This window comes from Leptodactylus fuscus, chromosome 1 (genome assembly GCF_031893055.1).
Source record: "Leptodactylus fuscus isolate aLepFus1 chromosome 1, aLepFus1.hap2, whole genome shotgun sequence".
Taxonomy (NCBI): Eukaryota; Metazoa; Chordata; class Amphibia; order Anura; family Leptodactylidae; genus Leptodactylus; species Leptodactylus fuscus.
The window spans coordinates 322424963-322450479 of NC_134265.1; the positions used below are offsets into that span (position 1 = coordinate 322424963).

The 25517-nt window shown below is 42.0% G+C and overlaps 1 protein-coding gene across 1 annotated transcript in view; it reads right to left on the bottom strand.

Annotated features, from left to right (window-relative positions):
* The window catches only part of ARAP2 (ArfGAP with RhoGAP domain, ankyrin repeat and PH domain 2), a 198232-nt gene that overhangs the window by 128451 nt on the left and 44264 nt on the right, over positions 1-25517 (bottom strand). Inside the window, exons 8-9 of the mRNA XM_075260332.1 lie at positions 21818-21938; positions 17937-18109 (exon numbers count right to left, since the gene is read on the bottom strand). Coding sequence (XP_075116433.1) covers positions 17937-18109; positions 21818-21938 — 294 coding nt within the window. The remainder of the gene's footprint in view (positions 1-17936; positions 18110-21817; positions 21939-25517) is intronic.

Sequence of the window (25517 nt, forward strand, 5' to 3'; positions counted from 1 at the left end):
CCAGCGCTGATTGGCCGAATTCCGTACTCTGGCCAATCAGCACTGGCTAATGCATTGTATTGGCGTGATGAAGCAGTGCTGAATGTGTGTGCTTAGCACACACATTCAGCTCTACTTCATCGGGCTAATAGAATGCATTGGCCAATCAGCGCTGGCCAATGCATTCTATTAGCTTGATGAAGCAGAGTGTGCACAAGGGTTCAAGCGCACCCTCGGCTCTGATGTAGCAGAGCCGAGGCTGCACAAGGGTTCAAGCGCACCCTCGGCTCTGATGTAGCAGAGCCGAGGGTGCACTTGAACCCTTGTGCACCCTCGGCTCTGCTACATCAGAGCCGAGGGTGCGCTTGAACCCTTGTGCAGCCTCGGCTCTGCTACATCAGAGCCGAGGGTGCGCTTGAACCCTTGTGCAGCCTCGGCTCTGCTACATCAGAGCCGAGGGTGCGCTTGAACCCTTGTGCAGCCTCGGCTCTGCTACATCAGAGCCGAGGGTGCGCTTGAACCCTTGTGCAGCCTCGGCTCTGCTACATCAGAGCCGAGGGTGCGCTTGAACCCTTGTGCACACTCTGCTTCATGCATTGGCCAGCGCTGATTGGCCAATGCATTCTATTAGCCCGATGAAGTAGAGCTGAATGTGTGTGCTAAGCACACACATTCAGCACTGCTTCATCACGCCAATACAATGCATTAGCCAGTGCTGATTGGCCAGAGTACGGAATTCGGCCAATCAGCGCTGGCTCTGCTGGAGGAGGCGGAGTCTAAGATCGCTCCACACCAGTCTCCATTCAGGTCCGACCTTAGACTCCGCCTCCTCCGGCAGAGCTAGCGCTGATTGGCCGAAGGCTGGCCAATGCATTCCTATGTGAATGCAGAGACTTAGCAGTGCTGAGTCAGTTTTGCTCAACTACACATCTGATGCACACTCGGCACTGCTACATCAGATGTAGCAGAGCCGAGGGTGCACTAGAGCCCCTGTACAAACTCAGTTCACGCTAATAGAATGCATTGGCCAGCGCTGATTGGCCAATGCATTCTATTAGCCCGATGAAGTAGAGCTGAATGTGTGTGCTAAGCACACACATTCAGCACTGCTTCATCACGCCAATACAATGCATTAGCCAGTGCTGATTGGCCAGAGTACGGAATTCGGCCAATCAGCGCTGGCTCTGCTGGAGGAGGCGGAGTCTAAGGTCGGACCTGAATGGAGACTGGTGTGGAGCGATCTTAGACTCCGCCTCCTCCAGAAGAGCCAGCGCTGATTGGCCGAATTCCGTACTCTGGCCAATCAGCACTGGCTAATGCATTGTATTGGCGTGATGAAGCAGTGCTGAATGTGTGTGCTTAGCACACACATTCAGCTCTACTTCATCGGGCTAATAGAATGCATTGGCCAATCAGCGCTGGCCAATGCATTCTATTAGCTTGATGAAGCAGAGTGTGCACAAGGGTTCAAGCGCACCCTCGGCTCTGATGTAGCAGAGCCGAGGGTGCACAAGGGTTCAAGTGCACCCTCGGCTCTGCTACATCAGAGCCGAGGGTGCGCTTGAACCCTTGTGCAGCCTCGGCTCTGCTACATCAGAGCCGAGGGTGCGCTTGAACCCTTGTGCACACTCTGCTTCATCAAGCTAATAGAATGCATTGGCCAGCACTGATTGGCCAGAGTACGGAATTCGGCCAATCAGCGCTGGCCAATGCATCCCTATGGGAAAAAGTTTATCTCACAAAAATCACAATTACACACCCGATAGAGCCCCAAAAAGTTATTTTTAATAACATTCCCCCCTAAATAAAGGTTATCCCTAGCTATCCCTGCCTGTACAGCTATCCCTGTCTCATAGTCACAAAGTTCACATTCTCATATGACCCGGATTTGAAATCCACTATTCGTCTAAAATGGAGGTCACCTGATTTCGGCAGCCAATGACTTTTTCCAATTTTTTTCAATGCCCCCGGTGTCGTAGTTCCTGTCCCACCTCCCCTGCGCTGTTATTGGTGCAAAAAAGGCGCCAGGGAAGGTGGGAGGGGAATCGAATTTTGGCGCACTTTACCACGCGGTGTTCGATTCGATTCGAACATGGCGAACACCCTGATATCCGATCGAACATGTGTTCGATAGAACACTGTTCGCTCATCTCTAATCATGATGTAAAGGGACCTGCTGTCACCCCCATAAATATACTTACAAGGCTCTATATACTTTAACTTTCAGTTTATAAACTATAGTACATAGCTATGCATTAGCATTGCAATGTTCTTTAGCACCAAGAGTGCAGCCTAGTATTCAAGTCCCAGTATGTGAGTGAGTACAACAGACCATACTATAAAAATAGAGCAATATTTATCCTGCACAGTGAACATTTAAAAAAAAAAAAAAAAAAAAAAAATGAAAAACAACAAAATTTGAGGGTTTTTTGTCACATTGCCTCTGAAAAAAAAAAAAATTAAAAAAAGATCAAAAAGTTACATATAACCTAATGTTATCAATAGAAATAACAGATGAACCCTCAAAAAAACAAGCCCTTCCAAATAAATTATGTTTTTGTGTAAAAGTAATGCAACATAAAAAAGCTGGCATCCCCTGAATCAGCCAGGTAAGCTGCTGTGACATCACCAGTGGGTTTCAGCCATGTAATCTACTATGGCATCACTTAGAGTTTCAGCTGGGTAAAGTACTGAGACATTACTGTGTTTCAGTCAGATTAATGTTGCAATATTACAATTACGTAACTCTCAAATGATCTTTAGAAAAGCGAAATTCAATATGCCAAACTATTTTGTTACAGCTAGTTAAGGTCAGGTAAGTACATAGGTGTATGTACTGTATAGAAATGGACATATTAGTGCCTGGAATTCAATGAGCTTACATAAAGTTCTTTCATTGGGGCAAACTGTTTTTGTTGCGGCTGAGTCAATTCCATTCCATTATAACATTCTGACTTCCTGTATGCAGCAGGCAGTAGACATCTATTCTTCCTATTCTTCCCTTGGTGGTGGCTGCTGTCAGAATTTTATTGTCTGTCTATTTTTAAAGGGGTTGTTGAGACAAAAATGATCGGAAAAGTCGGTATAAAAGTCCTACATTTCTTTATCCCTTTTAGATACAGGAAGTGACCATTATTTTAATGATACTCTGAAAACTGCCTTTCCCATCATGTCTCAACTTTTCCATAGCTAGAAAGCATGTACAGAAATTTTCAGAAAATCAAAAATTTGCAGGTCCCCTCCGGCGTTGATGGACTAAAGCAGTGCCGTTAAATCCCTTATAGGTTACTACGTGATGTGGCACTTACACTTGTTTCATTGAAATTAATTTGCCAGCAAATGTGCATCGCTGTCTTCCTCGTGTACGGTATGTAATATGCTCATATGCCATAAATGGGGGGGATTGAGTACATACTTTAGAGCATGCACTGGAGCTACTGAAAAACAGGTAGTTCCAAAATATAGCCCAACCCTCTATGTGCTATTTGATTGATGATGTACCATACATCCATGTGATAAGGCAATGTGACTGATGTACAGCACATGATGTCACACTCCTGAAGAAGAAGAAGCAATGACTAGATCTCATGATGTGTTGATGTTGAGTATCCATTGGAGATACCACAAAACAGGTAGTTCCAAAATATAGACCATTTCTCTATATGCCACTGGATTGATGATGTAACGTACATCCATGTGATATGGCCATGAGACTGATGTACAGCACATGATGTCACACTCATGAAGAAGAGGAAGCAATGACCAGATCTCATGATGTCATGATGTTAAGTATGCATTGGAGATACTGCAGAATAGGTAGCTCCAAAATATAGCCTAGCCCTTGGTATGCCACTTGATTGATAATGTAGCATTCATCCATGTGATAAATCCATGTGACCATTGTACAGTACATGATGTCACACTCATGAAGAAGAGGAAGCTATGACCAGATCTCATGACCCACCAAGGAATCTAAGCTTAAAAGGAGTCTGTCACAAGAACCAGAACATTGGGGGCCACACGGTGACTTAGTGGTTAGCACTGTAGCCTTGCAGCGCTGGCGTTCTGGTGTTCAAATCCTGCCAAGGGTGAAAAACCTGCAAGGAGTTTGTATGTTCTCCCCGTGTTTGCATGGATTTCCATCCCATATTCCAAAGACATATTGATAGGGAAAAATGTACATTGTGAGATCTAGCTTTCATGTGAAGGTAACAAATTGTTGAGGTCCGCAATACTTTGGTCCAATTAAAATTCAACTTTTAATAAATCTTAAGAAGATTTATTAAAAGTTGAATTTTAATTGGACCAAAGTATTGCGGACCTCAACAATTTGTTACCTTCACATGAAAGCTTTTCTCTTTGGAGTCCAGAGATTTGGAAGGTCGTGCACCCTTTGGTTTCCACTATATGGTGAGTGACAGTGTCTACTTTTTTTGAACTTTTTTGATTGTGAGATCTACATTAGAAAAAAAAAAAAGAACCAGAACATTAACCCAGCCATGCAGATAGATAGGTTAGGGTCACCTGATATAATTTTTGGTAGTATTCAAATGAGTTCTTTGGGGCAATGAGGGAATTGTTGCTTACCTCTTTGGACGTTGCTCCAAATAACCTGTGCCAACGGAGACAGCAATTCACAAGCAGAGAAAACTGTTTGATTCGAGTGACCATAACCTATCTATCTGTGGGGCTGGGTGGATATGCTGAGTTCTGATGACCAAATTCCTTTAAAGGCCATATCTAAAATATGAGTGCATTCAAAAGACACATTATAGTGAAAAGCACAAAAAATAAATCTGGCAGCACACCCTTTAATATAAAAAAAAAATAATATATATATATATATATATATATATATATATATATATATATATATATATATATAAGCTCCCACTGGTATGAAGATATGTCAGGTGCAATAACTATGCTATAGTATTAAAAAGTGGACATTGACATTAAGGAACCGAACAGAAGTCCATTAACGGAATCCAGGATGACGGATCCCTGGCACATATGGCACAGCAATGAAATGCCAATAAATACAGCTACTAATTAAAACATACGTCTGTTTCTCCCCTCCAGCCACTCTTACTCATGTGCCTTCAAAATAAATATTTGCTTCCGTCTTGAGCTGTAGATTTTAGACATTTTCTTGGAACAACAATACGTGGCCTAACCATACGATACTTTGCCTTGGGCGCCCCCTATTTTGATTCCTAACCAATTTGCACACACGATACGGGAACGATAGACAATGCATTTTGGAATAAATAGGTCCATTGGTTATTAGGCTGCCATTTGTTTCATCACTGGACAGATTTGGTGGGATTCTTTTTGCAGATGGTATTGCGGGGATTGATTTAGTATGAATATATTCTGAGGATGACATAGTAGAGCCGGGTTGTAATAACTCAACAGAGTAGTATAAAGCCATTTGAATCCAAAACACATCCAGTCGGTGACTCAAGGGCAAAAGCCTTTTAAATAAATCTACAAATGAAAGGTTGCACCTCCTTAGTGTATACCCACTAGATATGATGATCATTAACACTGTGCATAGATTTCATCTCACATCCAGTGCCAGAGGTAACACAACTGGGAACATTTATCACATGTAATAACTAGATACATTTTGGTCCCAATGCCTTCTTTTTCTATGATTTCCCCAAAGTCTCTTCCTTAGCTCCGTTTATCAATATATTTTTGTACCAGTTTCCTCCTCCTATTATTTTTATACCTCGGAGGACCTCTGCTGAATCTATTTCTTCCATTGTAATCTGATTCTGGAAAATATATTCAAGCGATGCTTATTCAATTCCTCATTCCGACTGGCAGCTCAATTTTGCCCGTCTCTTTTTACGGCTTCCCGTACTGTCAGTAATTTATGGTATTACGATTAATTAGAATTATTTCATTATAAAACAAAACACACAAAAAAAATAAATAAAATCAAAGCGTGATTTGTTGGCGCTGCCGCCTCCAAATGAAAGTGCATAAAATCTAGCAACACAAATTAAAACAACATAAAACCCCCGTAACTCTATGGATCATGCAAATAGATTATCCTCAATTGGAACATAGCTTGTCATTAAGAGAAACGCAGAAAATCAAACACCTGTCTTGACACGGTTTGGGAAGAAAAAAAAAATCAATATCGAGGAGTAAATTATTCAGCGATAAAAAAATAAATATTTTATAAAATGTGGCTTGTATATTGTTAGTGCACTTTATTAATTTTGGCTACTATTTATGTATAGAATGCGTTTTCCACTCGGCACTATGACAAATTAATTAAATTACTAGAATGGTTTGTAAAATTAGAAGTGTTCTGACTAACTAATTAAATAAAGAATGATTGCATCACTTTGTACAGATGCAGCAGATGTTTTTACGCCTGCTTCATTACTTTGTTTCGGCAACGCGTTTCAAGGCCTAATCTAATGCTGATGCAAACAATGTCTTGGTTATCTGCCTAACACATAATCAATGCGCTTTTCTCTCAAATATTTTATTGGTTTATTATGCCTGTATATGTAATGAACTTCTCTTAATTTAGGCGTTCTTAATTGGGGAGTAAATGCTATGAATAGATTTATCTTGCCATGCAGCATGCATTTGTTTCTATTAAAACAGTATTACTAATGCTGGCAGAGATCCATTGGTCAAAGGCCTCAGCACGAAAAAGTATTTTTTACCATGCACCAACTTTATACAAAGCTTCTAGATTGGTAGAACTTTTCCAGGGAAAGTTTTGTCTGTTGAAGCCGTAATGTGGATAGAACATACATTTTATACTTTGGGTTTGTGTCACTTGCCTATTCTGATTTTTGCATCATGGTAAATAAAAAGGATCAGTGCATTTCCTTTGTAATACCAGAAATAACCTCATGGGGGTGCTGTGAAGGTAAACACGTCATTTGTATTGAGGGATGTGTAAAGCAATACTTTTTTATGTATGTTTGGGTGCTAAAAATATTGATGATCTATCCTTAGCTACTCTAAGGAGTCATCATTATCTAATTGGTGGGGGTCCAATACCTGGAAGTTCCATTGATTCACTGTTCTAAGCAGCTGATACACAGAGAATGCAGCAGGAAGCAGACAGCAATGTTGTTTATGTAGTGGCTAAAATGAGTTATTGCAGCTTAGGTCCCAATGAAAGGGAGCTGATCTGCAGTAACCTGGTCTGACCACTACACAGAGGACAGAGCTATCTGTTTCCTACTCTATTCTCTGAGGTATCAGCTGCCGAGTACAGCTGATTAGTGGGATATCCTCAGACATCAAACTCCCACCAATCTGGTTTTAATGACCTATCCTTAGAACTGGTCATCAATATTTTTAACCTGGAAAACCCCTGCATTGTAATTGATCTGGTTCCTGTAATAGCACCCCATGAGGTTACATCAGGTATTGCAAGTAAAATACACCAATTATTTTCATATCAATGCAGATTTCTGGGCTGAAAATATGGATGACCTATCCTCTAGGTAGGTCATTAATGTCAGATTGGTGAAGGTGTGACACCGGCCACCCCATCGATCAGCTGTTTTCACCATCTGATACAAAAAGAAATGGAGTAGGAAGCAAATAACTCCGTGTAGTAGTCAGACCTGGTACTGCAGGTCAGCTCCAATTCATCTGAATGGGACCTAAGCTGCAGTTACTAAGTTCTGCCACTAAGCAGAGAATAGAGCTGCCTGCTTCCTGCTCCATCCTCCTGAGAAAAACTAATTCATGAGGTTGCAATGTGTTACTGATCTATCTAGAGCAAGGATCTGAAGTCTCCAGCACCAGCTACATTTGCTTGGCACAGCAGATTGTGCTGGTAAAGCACGTAAATCAAGTAAACTCCAGCAAGGGTTAACTCCCCTGTCAATGGCCAGTCAGCAATGAGCAAGCGGACAATGAGTTAATTGAAGAGAATGTCTTCACACTAGTGATGCTCCAGATCATAGAAGGAACAAACCAATTAATAAATCATCGGCCTCTGACCTGACCCCCTTGTTTGTACCCTGTGTGGCCGGGCTCTGTGGAGTTAACCCTTGCTGGAGTTTACTTGCTTTCTTCCGTCCCAGTCTTTATACAGCTCCAGGTAAGTGATTTTTTTTATTGGTATGGGCATGCTGCCTTGTTTAAGGTATGGAGGGGCAGGCAGCAGTCCTTTGTAAGGAAAAAATATAATCTTGACTCCAGGCTACACCAGCCTTGTGTGAAATATATTTGCTGTAGCCAGGAGCACAGACCCCATTCTTTACTTACATAGGACTGCTGAAACCTGCACCTCTTTGTTCTTCACACAGCACTGCTGCATCCCCTTCATTCATACAAAAGTAAAGGATAAAGAGGGTTCAGTAGTCCTAAATATGAGATGGAGAGGTGCAGTGCATTATAGGGATTCATGCCATTTTACACATAAAAAAGCACTGCAAAGTGCACTATTTTGTCAAAAATTTTTTTAAAAAAATCAATAACAGGTGTTTAATAACATTCAGTGAGCCTATGAAGGCAGCATTAGACTGGTTTCACAGGACTATAATACAGGTGTACTGATGCCCTGTATTACAGCCTTAATGTAAGGGAATTGCAAGAGGAGCAATTCCCCAGTAGCTGCTGAAAATCCTGGGAAGGGGCATGAGAGACAGTGAGCCCTAAGCTGAAGCCCCCACTGTCTCTTCCTGCTTGCCTAGTTCTATCCTATGTAATAGGCGGCAACTTAGAGATGATCCCTTCCTATGTACGTGAAACACAAAATGCAGACAAGACAAACAAGAACAAACGGAGGTCAGCTAGCCAGGGTTCGGTAACAGTCGAGCAATGCAGTGTCAAAATCGATATCCAAAAGAGAAGTCAATAGGGAAAGCCAGAGGTCAAGAATCAGAATACACGAAAAAACAGCAAGAGAAAAGCCAGCACGCACAAAGCAATAGCAAGCAACAATGTGAATGCGAACAAAGAATAAATAGGGAGGAAAAACCCACCCTGAATCTGATAGGAAGGCAGACTGTCAATCACAGGGCAAAACAAAACGTAACTCTTAGAGGAGCAGAGAGAAATGAAGATGAAGGAGATGGGTGTGGTGGAAAATCAATTAACAAAGTGAAGGTATAGGACAGTGTTCAGACAATGCAAACAAAAACGCTAAGCAAGTTATTAAACTGCGCACGGCTCCTGCGCCGCGCCATGCGAGCAGAGGGTGGTACAGAGACCAGAACAGGCAGAGATGTTACACTTAAGTCCCAAGATACAACAAAAAGGTTGCCTACCCTGATCTAAAAGATAGGTTATCCACAATTTAGCCTGAAGAAGCCCTTCAAGTGATGTACAAAACAATATATTTTAGGTTATGTTTTACATACAATTTACAAGAACAGAAGGATATAAAAAAGACAAAGAGGAAATTGGGAAAGAGAAAAAAAAGCTAATAAAAATAAATGAATATTAGACCACATAGTAAAAACATGTTTACAGTAATTCCTAAAATTCATGCAATCTTTCCCAAAATATTGCTAAACAAGATAACTTTTTCATATATTGTCACCTTACAATGACTAACTTAGGGGGCATTCACACGGAGTAACGACGGGCGTGTATCACAGCCGTACACGCCGGCATTACGGCAGACTGCCGAACACTTCCCATTCACTTCAATGGGAGCGCTCGTAACAGCGGCGTTTACGAGCGCTCCCATTGAAGTGAATGGGAAGTGTTCGGCGGTCTGCCGTAACACCGGCGTGTACGGCTGTGATACACGCCCGTCGTTACTCCATGTGAATGCCCCCTAAAATGTATTTTCTTGAGATTTTAAGTGATATCCAACACAAAGGAAATGGAAGGAGAATGATACATGGTTTTCAAAATTTTTATCAAATAGAAATCTGAAAAGTGTGACATGCAAATGCATAATAATTTGTAGAGGCACCTTTTGCGAAAATTCCAGCTGTAAGTCTTTTGGGGTCTGTCTCTAGCAGGTTTACACATCTAGAGACTGAGATTTTTGCCCATTCTTTTTTGCAAAATAGCTCAAGCTCAGCCACATTGGATGGAAAGCGTCTGTGCACAGCAAATTTCCTGTCTTGCCACAGATGTTCAATGGGCTTTAGGTCTGGACTTTGACTGTAGTTCCCCATTCTCATGATTGTTGGGGGTACCACCTATCAGACCCCCCTAGCATTCCAACATTTTGGAACAGGTTTGGATAACTCTTTTCTAAAGGTTTCCCCAGTGTTGTTCGACAATTATATCTGCAGGAAGTAGTCAATGAGATTCTATTTAAGGAAAATGAAGGAGTACATGGCACCCATTAAGCTGTCTGTGTAATTCACTATTTCCTGTACTATTAGTTAATGGCTACAGTAGAGAATTGCTCTTTGTTGAAGGTCACGGCTCTAATAAATAGAAGAAAGTTCTAAGGTGGTGGCTAACCCTTCTATTACAGCCACTTGCCAAAATAGGATATGTAAAAAGGAAAAGTCATAAATAGATAATAGCAGTCATCTGTAACATCAAAAATGACAAGTGATGAATTCTATATCTAGAAAAATAATTCATATTTCATTTTAATAAACATGTAGGAAGACATTGCATATCACTAGAATACACCATGAATATACTCTACTAATCGGGCCCAGTGTCTATAGGATATTTGGAGCCAAGTCCAGTATCTCATACTCAACCTACAAAATAAGCCCCAGACATAAAAGATATGCAATAAAGGCAATAATTTATTTAAAAAAATAATAATGAAATAAAAACATAATAAAATAGAATGGAGTGGACATAAATATATGCAAATGGATTTCTTTATTCTTGTGTGACTTTCAGACCTTTATTATTTACCTTTACACTGTCTACCAATAAGTATTTGGACACCCAGTAAAGTTCTGCGGAGGTGGAGTTATGGTCTGGGGGTGTTTCTTCTGGTAAGGACTGGGACCCTTGGTAAACTCAACGCTGACGCCTATCGCACTATATTAGATAACAGTGTGCTTCCTACATTATAGCGGTTCTTTGGGTCGGACCAATGTTACTTGCAGGGTGACAACGTCAGCTGTCATGTCGTGAGGTCTACCATGGCTTGGTACAGTGACAATCAGGTTAACCGACTGGACTGGCCTGCCCAGAGCCCAGACTTGAACCCTATCAAGGACCTCTGGGACAAGTTGGATCACCGAACTAAGGGGTGCAGCAGCCGTCCAAAATCGGTGAAAGAACTTACCTGTCTTCTTCAAGCCGAATGGAAAAAAATACCACTAGCTGTCATACAAGGACTTGTGGAAAGCATGCCCCCGGAGGGTTGAGACTGTAATTGCCGCTCATGCAGCTCGGACCACAGGTGTCCAAATACTTATTGGTAGACAGTGTAGTATGTGATACTTTCTTATCACTGTATAATGTCCTCTGACAATTTATGATGTTTCAGTTGTCCTATCTGGGTGGCTTTTACACTTGTTTTACAGTCCACTACTTCCTATGTTTTGTGTGGGTATATGTAAGGGAATTGCTAAGACAGCAATTCCCAGAACTGTTAAACCCTGGGAGGGGCACAAGAGACAGTGAGCCCTAAGCTGAAGCCCCCCGCTTTCCCTTCCTATTGCCAGGCCCTATCCTAGGTAATAGGCGACAACCATGAAGACAGTCCCTCCTTGAATATGTGAAACACAAAACGCAGACAAGGCGAACAACAACAAAGGAAGGACAGCTAGCCAGGGTTCGGTAACAGGAGATGCAGTGCCAAATCGGAGTCAAGAGAATAGTCAATGAGAAAAGCCAAAGGTCAAGTATAATAGTATAAGCAAACAGGGACAGTAAGAGCAGGTATGCGCACGGCAATAACAAGCACTGGTGTGAATGGGAACCAAGGCTAAATAGGGAGGAAGAACCCGCCCATGGAGTTCACAGAAAGGCAGCTGTCAATCACAGGGCAAGGCCAGATTAACCACTTAATGGACAGAGGCAACCTTGGCAGAAGACGGGTGTGGTGCAAATCCAATTAAGGACTAGAGCCATGTTCACACAGTGCAACTAAAAACTTTAAGCAGATTCTCAAACTGCACGCGCCTCCTGCGCCACAGCATGCGAGCAGAGGGTGGTGCAGTGACCCGAACAGGCAGAGATGTTACAGTATTATTATTGTATAATTTAAAGGGGCTCTATCAGCAAAATCATGCTGATAGAGCCCCACATATGCGTGAATAGCCTTTAAAAAGGCTATTCAGGCACCGTAAATGTTATATTAAACTACCCCCCAGTTTTAAAATAATACCCTAAAAAAGAATGTGATCTACTTACCGAACTTGCACGCTGGGCGGGCATTCAGGGTGCGCTGTCTTCTTCATCCATGCCTCTTCTTCCTCCCATGTCCTTCGGTCCTGTCCTCCTCCGGCGCTCGCGAACGGACTTTGATAAAAAAAAAAAATGACCTGGGCGCATGCGCAGTAGCCGTAGTAGAAACCGCATGCTACTGCGCATGCGCCCAGGTCATTTTTTTTTTTTTCAAAGTCCGTTCGCGAGCACCGGAGGAAGACAGGACCGGAGGACATCGGAGGAAGAAGAGGCGTGGATGAAGATGAAGACACACCCTGAATGCCCGCCCAGCGTGCACGTTCAGTAAGTAGATAACATTCTTTTTTAGGGTTTTATTTTAAAATGGGGGGTAGTTTAATATAACTTTTACGGTTGCCTGAATAGCCTTTTTAAAGGCTATTCACGCATATGTGGGGCTCTATCAGCATGATTTTGCTGATAGAGCCCCTTTAATAAAGTTTTGATTTTATTGCATACTGTATGTTTCCTAAAACTGGAGCTTATTCTTTTGTACACTAAATACAGGATACATCATCTTCTACTTCTGTTACTCCCAATTTGCAGAATTAGTGAATATGGATACTTCATAGTTTTCCAAGCACCTACTGGACAGGAAAATAGTATACAGCTTTAAGTACTTGAACGCCGCTATGTTACAGTTTTCAACTCATTTCGGGAAAAATGCAGGTCAGCCAGAAGCCGTGTGGTTGGATCACTTTGCCATATTGCATTATAGTAAAAGGGAATACATTAAAATAGGAAATATAATACAAAATGAAGTAAATAAACAACAAGAGAAATCTAAAGGAGGAGTTCTGGAAGTGATGATATGACCCACACAGAGCCCTGATCTCAGCATCACCTAGTATGTCTGGGATTACATGAAGAGACAGATGGATTGGAGCAAGTCTACATCTACAGAAGATCTGAGCTTAGTTCTCCAAGATGGTGGGAACAACCTCCCTGTTGAGTTCCTTTAAAAACTGTCTGCAAGTGTTCCTAGAAGAATTGATGCTGTTTTGTAGGCAAAGGACAGTCACACCAAATATTGATATGATTTAGATTTCTGGGTTTTCTTTATTCCCTTTGCTAACTGATTAAATTAACCATTGACATTATGACCATCATGTGAACTCCATCCAACATCAAGAACAGGGATGCTTACAACCAATAGAACATCCTCATACACCTCAGCACTTCACCAGCCTTGGAGGAAAGCAAGAAGATATATTCAAAATCCTTGTCACTGTGATCACTGCTATTTCCAACCTACTGGTTTACCTCAGCTAGATGGCTGCAGTTGCACTAGAAACGTGTAGTTGAAAAGAGTCCAAATTAATTTTGGCCACTTAAGAAAACTCCAATATTAAACAAAAAATGGCACATGGAACCTATTCCAGCTACAGCTACAGATCTGTCCTTCTGTTCCTTGTTCTCTTGGCTAATATAAGGATAAGATCAGTTTAAATGGATTAGAGAACATGGCTACTTTCTTCTTCTCAGGAAGTGACATCACATTTGTCGGTCACATTTGAATAGGACTAAGCTGTAGCATTATTATGTAACCAATGGGTGTGATGTCACTTCCTGAAAAGAAGGAAGCAGCCATGTTCTCTAATCCTGGATAATCCCTTTAATAAGTGGAGGAGGAAACATATATCTTGAATAAAATATACCGTATATACTCTAGTATCAGCCGAATTTTTCAGCACTGCTTTTGAGCTGAAAAAGCCCCCCTCGGCTTATACTCGAATCAGCAAAAAAAAAAAAATTTAATTTTTTTTAGAGGGGGTCTATGACCAGCCGCAATATCAATGTATAGAATCTCCCATAAAATAGTGGGGGGGAAAAAGAAGCTTTAAAAAAAAAAAAAAAAGATTAAAAGTTCTAAATCCCTCCTTTCCCTAGAATAGACACAAAGTAGAAAATGACTGTGAAACACAAACACATTAGGTATCCCTATGTCTGAAAGTGCCCAATCTACTGAATATAGTGGATCTGCAGTGCTACTGTTCCGTCGGGAAGGGGTTAATAGGAGCACTGCAGATACCCTATATTCAGCCAGGCTGAGTTCCAAGTGGGGGGAAAACCCCAGTCCTCAAGCTCAGAGAAGGGGCAGACAGACAATCAAAAAAAAAAACCCTCCCCTTTCCCAGCACCCAGCAACTACTGCACCCAAAAACTCCGACCATTTTAATTTTTGAAATTTCCCAGTAGCTGCTGCATTCCCGCCCCCCCCCCCCCCCCCCCAGGCTTATACTCGAGCCAATAAGTTTTCCCAGTTTTTGTGGTAAAATTAGGAGCCTCGGCTTATATTCGGGTCGGCTTATACTCGAGTATATACAGTATTACAAAGTTTCTTATATTTGCATATACTATGACTATATGGTTTCAATATAATCTAATTTCTAGTATCATTGCCCTGGGCCGATCCCTATCTTGGCTATTATTTAATGGCATCTTTCCATTGCGTTACTTGTAGTTCCCAATGTTATAGTCATGACGGCGCACAAATGATCTTCGGAATAGGCAGCCATACCTTGTAACTGACTTGTGCATATTATACAGCGTGTTATTCCCTAATATGATAATGATTGTTTTTGTGTATTACAGTCCTTAGAATTAGTCTGTACTTGGCTTCATTGCGCATATAATTACCAATAAAATATTATTACCATGTATTTGTTTTCCTAACAATCCGGCATTTTTTCTTCCTGTAAGTTTGCCAGTACATTAAACAGCAGATGTCATGGATGTCTACGTCATTCATATATATATGACAGTCCACAAGCAGCAGGAAACTGCGAACAACACATATGAACAAATCCAACACCGTGATTTACATTTCATGAGAAATGTTTGAGAAAATCTTAACAAAAAAAAAAAAAAAAGAGAAAAAAAACACTATATGGAGTCACTTTTGTCAGAACTGGAGTTAATAGAATTCAGTGTGATGTGTTCTTATTTTAACACTAGGTAAGTTTTAGCACTGCAGTCATAATAAAGCTCTATAAATCACAATGGGAGTAGTTCTAGCATGGATGTGAGTGCCAATATAAGAAGAGTATTAGCTCATCCCTTTGTGAATTTTCAGGGTTATTGCGCGCAACTCGTTTCCTTTTATAAGACAACATTGCCCTCTGCTGGTCATGACACTGAACATTATGCGCAGCTTTAAACCTAGATCATTGGGGTCCTGGACACGGCATGAAATGACTTGATAGATATATAAGACCCCCATTAAATGTGCAATATAAATGTGTAATAAAAGGGACGGTGCAGGGGTATAGTACGTTGTATCACGAATATTTATACAACTGAAGAGAATTTTATCTTAGTGGCTTCTTATAGGATAAGACATGTTGTATTGTCATTAGTATATCTAAAGCCTAAAGTCCGTAAGAAATAACAGGCAAAAAAAACCCCATAGGCCTGACTTTTCATTTAGCAATGGCTGTAAAGAAAATTCTGGACAATCGATCGACTGCAATATAATCCTTGCTGACCATCTATATATGGATCATTTTTGGATTTCTTTTGGTCATGAGACTTACCAGAAGAAGGGACATAACTACATAGATGTGAACAATGATTTAATAGTATGCTGCAAAAACCTGTTCATCGCCATCACCGACAACTGTGCCCTTCTGGCCCCCAGATACCTCCAACAGGTTGCGTTGTCAGGATTAGGTTGGGGCCACACGTGGTATAGACGCCACAGTTTTACAGTCCTTACAACGTGTATGGGATTCTAGAAAATCCCATCCACACATTGCGGAAAAATACACACAGCGGACACGCTGCGATTTCCAAAACCGTTGCGGTTTTAGAATTTGCAGCATGTCAATTATAACAACGGAAATGCCGGTGATTTTCCTATAGGTATAATGAAAGCAGAAAGTCCTCTGAGGAAACCTGCCATCGCAGATTTTACTGCATCGATTTTTTTGCTGCGACCCGCTCCGTCCGCTAGCCTTAAATAGGAAAGGTTTATTTTTAATGCATATAGCTAAGATTCAATATTAAGGGTTTACACAGTCTTCTTTTTAAAGGGGTTGTCCCATCACAAGGATCCTATCTATATTGCTAGTTTATGTGGATTTAAGACTTTTCCTAAATACATTACTTTATCAAAACTGCTTTGTTTGGCCACTATCTTAATTTATTCACTTCATTGTTTACACTCCGTTTCTATGGCCCTTGGGATTATCTGCTCATTTGTCAAGTGATGTAGCCACCTGCTCTCAGGGGGGAGGGAGGGGCTGGGAGTAGCTCTGAGCTATTTGAGAAGCTCTGCTACTTAAATGACACAGATAGGGGAGATGAGAGCTCCGGGATTTCTGAGCTCTTATCAGTCGGTTTAATTGAATTTGGCTGATAAGGGCTGAGATAGGGAGTCAGTAACCTCTGTATGTAATGCAAACTGACTCAAATCCAGCTCTGCTACATCAGCTTCACACTGTGGTAATTCATTTACAACCAATCCTGTGCAAGTGAAACCCCGCCCACCAATGTGCCGAGAAAAGCAGGAAGTGAAGAGAGCACAACAGCCTGCAGGTTAGTGAACAAGCATCATGGGAATACCCCTTTAACCATCAATCTTAGATTGGTCGGGTTTGACTGATCCTGGGAAGGGGTCCAGTTCCTCCAAGCCAAGCATGTGTCCTGCTGCTCCATTTATTCTCTATGGGAGACAGCCAAGTACAGCCCTCTGTTATCTCCCATGCGCAAATAGAGTATGGAAGTTGCGGTAGGGAGCATGTTTGGCCTGCTGATCCATCAGAACAACTCAAACTGATTGTGATGTTATCCCCTCTCCCATCAATAGGGGATAACTTAAAAGTTTGGAACAACTCCTTTAAATATACTCTATAAAATAGGGGCAGTCTATAGGGAAGCTAGATGATCCCTATGTTAGCTATATAATAAAGCCTAGAGGGGATAATGGCAATTGACCTACACCTATATATGTATAACTATATACACATGTTACAATTTTAGAAGACAATAAATGTACAGTATTAGCCAATTGCCCTGTAAATACTTAATAAATATACACTGTACAATGGACACCTACTGTAAGGGAGGAGTCAAATGACTTACAGATGTAGCGGGGCTAACTCAAATTTTCTGCAGCGGAATAAATCCTTCTACAAAAGTCAATGAAAAGTGATTGGAAGAAAAATCGAATCCCTTTTCACTGACTTTTGTTGTCTTTTGGGATAAAATATCAGACTGCGGTAATATATCCCACTACAGAAAGTTGAACTCCGCTACACCTGTATAAATCGCTGTTAGGTATCCTGTATATATTGGGAATGTCTTGTGAATGTGAATCTCCCTACAGTGCTTGCCCTTATGCTAAGTATGTATATAGCTCAAGGCAAACAGACATTTGACCTAAAGTACAACCCCATATGCTATGTATGCATAATAATCTAGGTGCAATCTTTATGACGGACTAAAGTGCAAACAACATGATATTAAAAATACATAAAAAATCCATTTTGATGGCTTCCTAGTCAAACTCACAGACCTGGCAATGCAAAAAAAAAGCAGAGCAAAACCGAGCCAATATGATCAAACACAGAGCTTAGTATTAAACGCAGACTAAGAATCTCCATGGCAGGTTGCAAATGAAAATGCGTTACCTGTTTGCTTTTGCTGAGCCATAATTTTCTTCCATTTACTACCGTAAAAATTTTGTTTTTATATCCTCTTAATTCAAGGTATCCGCTTTTATCACCGATGCTGAGCCCAGGATTCCTCTCCACTTGGTTTCTTAACGCGTCTTGCAATGTTCTTATCCAGACGTTTCTGTGCCCTACGAGGACAAATCCATTATTAATTACAGATATAAGATAACTCCTTAGGTTTACCTGCAGTCCTATGGAAAGGCACAGATACATCATGATGCATGGGTTGTGCCAAATGACATACTCCGCACCGCTACATCTCTATTCCGCGGCTCCTTGGACGGATTACTTTGCCAGGAGAAAGGTGACCTTTTCATCATTAGGATAATAATAAGTACAGACAAGAAATATAAACTGTAATGATGTATTATATAGAGTAAGACTTATTGGCCCTTGGAAAATACTGTAGTATATCGCGTCTGTAAAAACCAATAATTTCTGCCGCAAAAGTAAATAGTCCAATAATTTATAATGGGGGGCGAATAAAAATCGCAGGAAGCAAATACAATATAAAAAGATCATATTCCGGTTGTGTCATAGATCTAAGTAACATGTAAATGTTTGCACCAACAGGGTCTATTGCTATAAAATATATATTATCGGTTATGACTTGATGTGTAATGTACCTAGGAGACCTGCAGCAGCATATCATTTTTCATTCATGAAGACATGAGAGATGCAATAGATGGGAAATGGGTTTTGTTTTTCATGCATCCATAGTGTGTTTGCATGAGTAATACTATTTCCAAGAGAGGCAATGTAATCATCTCCAGCCGGATTCTCGATTTTTCACTTATTTGTTTATGTATTTACATTTTGGAGATGTAGAATTGGAGGATGAAGTCCCGGACAAACAGAATCTCTGATGGAAAATAAGTGACAGCGAAGAAATAACCCAGGCTATTATGCGACTGAAAGAAGGTTATGTGTTATGTAAAAAGATACACAATATAAGGTATAAATCAACACAAAATTTGGCAGATGTCTTCACCTCTACCTTTCTGGGAAAATTTAGTTAAGGACTCCAATTTCTCATAACATAAATTCAATACAACATTGCAGCATGCTAGCGACACCCTGGACGGGCTGCAACTTATATCACACCCGTATATCGAAACATATAGCATAAAGAACTCTGGAAGAAGTCAGAAGAAGATGCCAGGGGACCGCAAGACATATACGGCAACTCACATCACACCCACATATAGACACTTGAGATTAGCGAACAGTAAAATGTTCGAGGTTCGATATTCGTTTCCAGTAGACAATCAATATTCCACTACTCGAATCGAATATCGAACCCTATTATAGTCTATGGGGGGAAAATGCTCGTTTCAGGGGTAGGCAACGTTCGATCAAATTATACTTACCAAGTCCACGAGTGAGGGTCGGGCTGGATCCTCCAAGCAGTCTTCTCCTTGCCCGTCCCCGTGGCATCTTCCGGCTCTTCATTCACTCTGCCAGGCATCGGGCCTGGGCAGAGCCGACTGCGCATGCCTGCACTACAAGCAGACAAGCGCAGTCGGCTCTGCCCAGGCCCGATGCCTGGCAGAGTGAATTCAGAGCCGGAAGACGCCGCGGGGAAGCTGCACAGAGAAGACTTCTAAAGGTAGGAGAAGAACCAGCGTTGATTGGCCGACTGTATAGCATTCGGCCAATCAATGCTGGTTCTGCATCGAACTTTTACATCCGAACAGCGAGTGGTACTCGATCGAGTACGAGTATTTCCAATACCGCTCATCTCTAATAGACACATATAGCATAAAGAACTGTGCAAGAAGCCAGAAGAAGATGCCAGGGGACCACAAGACGTATACAGCAAGGATGCCCAGGAGAGGTGAGGCATGGTGAGTATAACTGTATGTTATATTGCCGCACCTCACATGAGCCTTCCCTTATTATATTCTTGGGTCTGAGCATAAAGGTGTATTGTGTGTGACAGACACCAAAAGCATTAGGTTTGGGTTAAACCCAAAACTTTTGAAAAATTTGGGTCAAATCCGATTTCATCTGAACCATTTACTTGTTTTTACTCCCAACTAGTGATGAGTAAACCACCCAACTAGAGAGGGCAGAGATTAGTCTTTTAAATAAAGACAAGATTCACCTGCAATTTTCATTTCAGACCCATCACTGGCCACAGCGTTGACCCTGAGGAAAAAGACTTTGGAGAAAACATCAAAAGCCTCAGAAGAGCCCATGGGTGACATCCTGACACTAGGAACGGAGAAAGAAAAATTTAAGAGGAACTCTCCCCCCACCTTCCACATAGACCCTGACTATCCTACTGACGACTTGCCCCCCGCATTCCAGCACACACTATTATACCCCATAGTGGCCCCTGCACACAGTATTATGAGGCATAGTGCCCCTAAAAAAAGTATTTTGCCCCATAGAGGCCCCTGCACACAGTATTTTGCTGCATAATATTTTGTGCAGGGGCCACTATGCCACATAATACTGTGTGTAGGGGCCAATATGGAGTATAATTTATTCCCCTTCGTGGCCCCTGCGCACAGTATTATGCCCCATAGTGGCCCTTGCACACAGTATTATGCCCCCTTGTAGACACCCATGAACAATTATTATACTCTGGGGTCTTTTCAGACCCCAGAGCATAATAATCGGAGACCAGGGGAGGATAAAAACATAAAAAATAATGTTACTTATCTCTTCCTGGCTCTGGCGCACTCCCTGCTGATGTTGACCATCTTCAATGATGTACGGGACGTCACGTGAGCAGCAGCTTATTTTGTGATGCATAAGAATGCAAGTCCCAGCCCATGTGACGTCTGGGACGTCACCAAATAGGCCTGAAGCTTCCCGAAGCCCAGGAGAGGTAAGTAATAGTGTTATTTATATTTCACCTTCCCGGTCAGATAATTTCTTAGTTTTTACCGGAATGCTGACAGACATTTTTTAATTATGTCGTAACTGAGTTCCAGAATGTTCCAGCCCATTATAACCACTGACTGACTATTGGATCTGAAAAAAATTCGGAACCAACCTGGCTCTTTACAAACCGATTCACCATTTTCCACTCCCAACATGATTGTGAAATCATGTATCTTTTTACAATCTAGTCATCTCACATGATTCATCTTGGAATATGTTAAGGCAAGAGGAAATGGAAGGAAGGACACAGATACCTGTTTTCAATTAAAGGGATTTTCCAAATGTAAGTAACAGAAATGAGCTAATTTCCTGCAATTTGTTTCAGGTCCAATTCAATCCAATCAACCTTGATTTTCAATTTGGTCCAAATAAATTCCATATAGTCATGTATGAAACCCTGAGATCTCCTAGGATGACATCCAACCCTTTTTAAGATCTTTGTGGACAAGAAAGTATTAGTGATGTCAAAGTGATGGGCTATGATACCTCCTTATTGGCTAGAGAGGGTGCTGTGAAATGAATCTCAAGATTTTCAAATTTCCAAAATCCCAAACTATTGGGAAATCCATAATGAATTTGAGTTGTGCCATATCAAATTGCTCTAGCAAGTAACAATCTTAGCTAAGCATTTGGCTATCTCAAGCAGTCCATAGAAGTGAGTGGAATGGACAAGTACGCCCAACTAGCTGATCCACTTATTTTAGCAAACATAGGACCCCGTAATTATGAATGGTGGGTATCCCATCTATGACCCACCAGTCAGCAAGATATGTGAATTGTTAGTCTGTTTTTGTTTCTCAGGTAGTTTACCTTATGACTTACTGTATACATAGTAGAGTAACCAGTATATCCTGAGGGAATAAATGTAAATTAAACAAGTCTACATGTGTCAACCTGATATTCTACTGCTCAATGTATTGCCAATGGGATTTGCTCCATACCTTCTTTTTCTGCTCGAAAGACTATTGTCTTTTGCGACGTCACAATTTCAAATTTATTGTCACCAAGTTTTTGAGCTTTCAGTACCGCGGATAGCAAAATCTTCCCTCTTGAAAACACATCCTGGAATTAAAGAAATTAAAATAATAAATATTTTTTCTTCCTTAGACAGACAGAACAGAAAATAAATTGAAGAAATTTAGAATCAGTCATCTCCTTTTACCTGGTTGGAGCTAACATAGCCCTTCTGTCTTAAGATATGGCAATATGGTGGCAAGAACCAGCGTATAGTACATTCCTTACTAATCCTCAGGATCAACGGGATATTCCTTAGGGCCCCCGCTGATCAGCTGAAGGGACAACTGTACTTGTGCGAGTGCTGTGCACTCTGTTCTCCTAATTCCATCCTGGAGAATAGATTTGCATATTTTTTACCCATAATCCCTAGCGGAGCAGGAATGACTTGTAAGTCTCCGTACTGCCTATGTAGGCAAACACTCTCCCTAATGTGGAAGAGTGCCCCCATACCCTGGTCTATAGTTTCTCACTCTGCTAAATCAGTATTCCTACGCTATGCTGAGGATGGCCCAATAGGCCGAAACAGCGCTGTCCATAGCTGGGAATCTGTTCCTTTTGGGACAGAAATACTGATTTAGCAATTAAATCCACATTATGATTAAAAGACTTTATAACTGAGTCATGCATGATGTTAAGGATGCTGCCCTCTATAGGGTGGTGTACAGAGTGCACTCTGTTCTCCTAATTTCATCCAGGAGAATAGATTTGCATATTTTTACCCATAATCCCTAGCGGAGCAGGAATGACTTGTAAGTCTCCGTACTGCCTATGTAGGCAAACACTCTCCCTAATGTGGATGAGTGCCCCCATACTACAAGTATATACAGCATACAAGTATCCATGCATACCAGTATATACAGCAAACAAGTATCCATGCATACCAGTATATGCAGCATACAAGTATCCATGCATACAAGTATATGCAGCATACAAGTATCCATGCATACCAGTATATGCAGCATACAAGTATCCATGCATACAAGTATATGCAGCATACATGTATCCATGCATACCAGTATATGCAGCATACAAGTATCCATGCATACCAGTATATGCAGCATACAAGTATCCATGCATACAAGTATATGCAGCATACAAGTATCCATGCATACAAGTATCCATGCATACAAGTACTGTATATGCAGCATACAAGTATCCATGCATACAAGTATATACAGCATACAAGTATCCATGCATACCAGTATATGCAGCATACAAGTATCCATGCATACAAGTACTGTATATGCAGCATACAAGTATCCATGCATACCAGTATATGCAGCATACAAGTATCCATGCATACAAGTATATACAGCATACAAGTATCCATGCATACCAGTATATACAGCATACAAGTATCCATGCATACCAGTATATACAGCATACAAGTATCCATGCATACCAGTATATACAGCATACAAGTATCCATGCATACCAGTATATGCAGCATACATGTATCCATGCATACCAGTATATGCAGCATACAAGTATCCATGCATACCAGTATATGCAGCATACAAGTATCCATACATACAAGTATATGCAGCATACAAGTATCCATGCATACAAGTATATGCAGCATACAAGTATCCATGCATACAAGTAAATACAGCATACAAGTATCCATGCATACCAGTATATACAGCAAACAAGTATCCATGCATACAAGTATATGCAGCATACAAGTATCCATGCATACAAGTATATACAGCATACAAGTATCCATGCATACAAGTATATGCAGCATACAAGTATCCATGCATACAAGTATATTCAGCATACAAGTATCCATGCATACAAGTATATGCAGCATACAAGTATCCATGCATACAAGTATATACAGCATACAAGTATCCATGCATACAATTATATGCAGCATACAAGTATCCATGCATACAAGTATATACAGCATACAAGTATCCATGCATACCAGTATATACAGCATACAAGTATCTATGCACACCAGTATATACAGCATACAAGTATCCATGCATACAAGTATATACAGCATACAAGTATCCATGCATACAAGTATATACAGCATACAAGTATCCATGCATACAAGTATATGCAGCATACAAGTATATGCAGCATACAAGTATCCATGCATACAAGCATACCTCCCAACCGTCCCGATTTCCGCGGGACAGTCGCGATTTGGGTGACATGTCCCGCGGTCCCGGTTGGAGGGAGGTATGTCCCGATTTCAACTCAGATCTGCGTCCAGAGGACGCAGATCTGAGTTGAACACACATGCGGCTCAAGGAAGGAGCTGACACAGGTCAGCTCCTCGCTTCGCCGCTGCGCGCCTCTCTCCCTGACACACGCGGCTGAAGCTGCTCGCGTGCTCGCTTCGCCACTGCGTCTCTCTCTCGCTGACACATGCGGCTGAAGCGAGGAGCTGACCTGTGTCAGCTCCTCGCTTCACTGCTGCCGCCGGCTCCTGGCTTGTAGACGCGATGTACACGCCAGGAGCCGGCGGCAGCAGCGAAGCGAGGAGCTGACACAGGTCAGCTCCTCGCTTCAGCCGCATGTGTCAGCGAGAGAGAGACGCAGCGGCGAAGCGAGCACGCGTGCAGCTTCAGCCGCGTGTGTCAGGGAGAGAGGCGGGCAGCGGTGAAGCGAGGAGCTGACCTGTGTCAGCTCCTTCCTTCAGCCGCGTGTGTCAGCGAGAGAGGCGGCGAGGGAGCGGAGGAGAAGGTAAGTTTAATGTGGAGGTGGAACGTGAATCTGGGGGCAGATGAAGGAGAGGACGGCATGACATTGGGACAGAGATGGGGGACATGAATCTGGGGGCAGAGATGGAGAGGACATGAATCTGAGGGCAGAGATGGGGGACATGAATCTGGGGGCAGAGATGGAGAGGACATGAATTTGGGGGCAGAGATGGAGGGACATGAATCTGGGGGCAGAGATGGAGGGACATGAATCTGGGGGCAGAGATGTGGGGACATGAATCTGGGGGCAGAGATGTGGGGACATGAATCTGGGGGCAGAGATGGAGAGGACATGAATCTGGGGGCAGAGATGGAGGGACATGAATCTGGGGGCAGAGATGGGGGACATGAATCTGGGGGCAGAGATGGAGGGACAGGAATCTGGGGGCAGAGATGTGGGACATGAATCTGGGGGCAGAGATGGAGAGAACATGAATCTGGGGGCAGAGATGGAGGGACATGAATCTGGGGGCAGAGATGGAGGGACATGAATCTGGGGGCAGAGATGGAGGGACATGAATCTGGGGGCAGAGATGGAGGGGACATGAATCTGGGGGCAGAGATGGAGGGACATGAATCTGGGGGCAGAGATGGAGGGACATGAATCTGGGGGCAGAGATGTGGGACATGAATCTGGGGGCAGAGATGGAGGGGACATGAATCTGGGGGCAGAGATGGAGGGGACATGAATCTGGGGGCAGAGCTGGAAGAGGGACATGAAACTGGGGGCAGATGAAGGGTGTATATGAAACTGGGGGAGAGATAGAGGGGGGACATATAATTTACGGGTGACTGTAGGAGGATTATACTGTGTGCGGGCACATGAAAAATTAACGAGTGGGCGGAGTCAACACAAAAGTGGGTGGGGCTAAATTTGCCATCCATGCATACTAGTATATGCAGCATA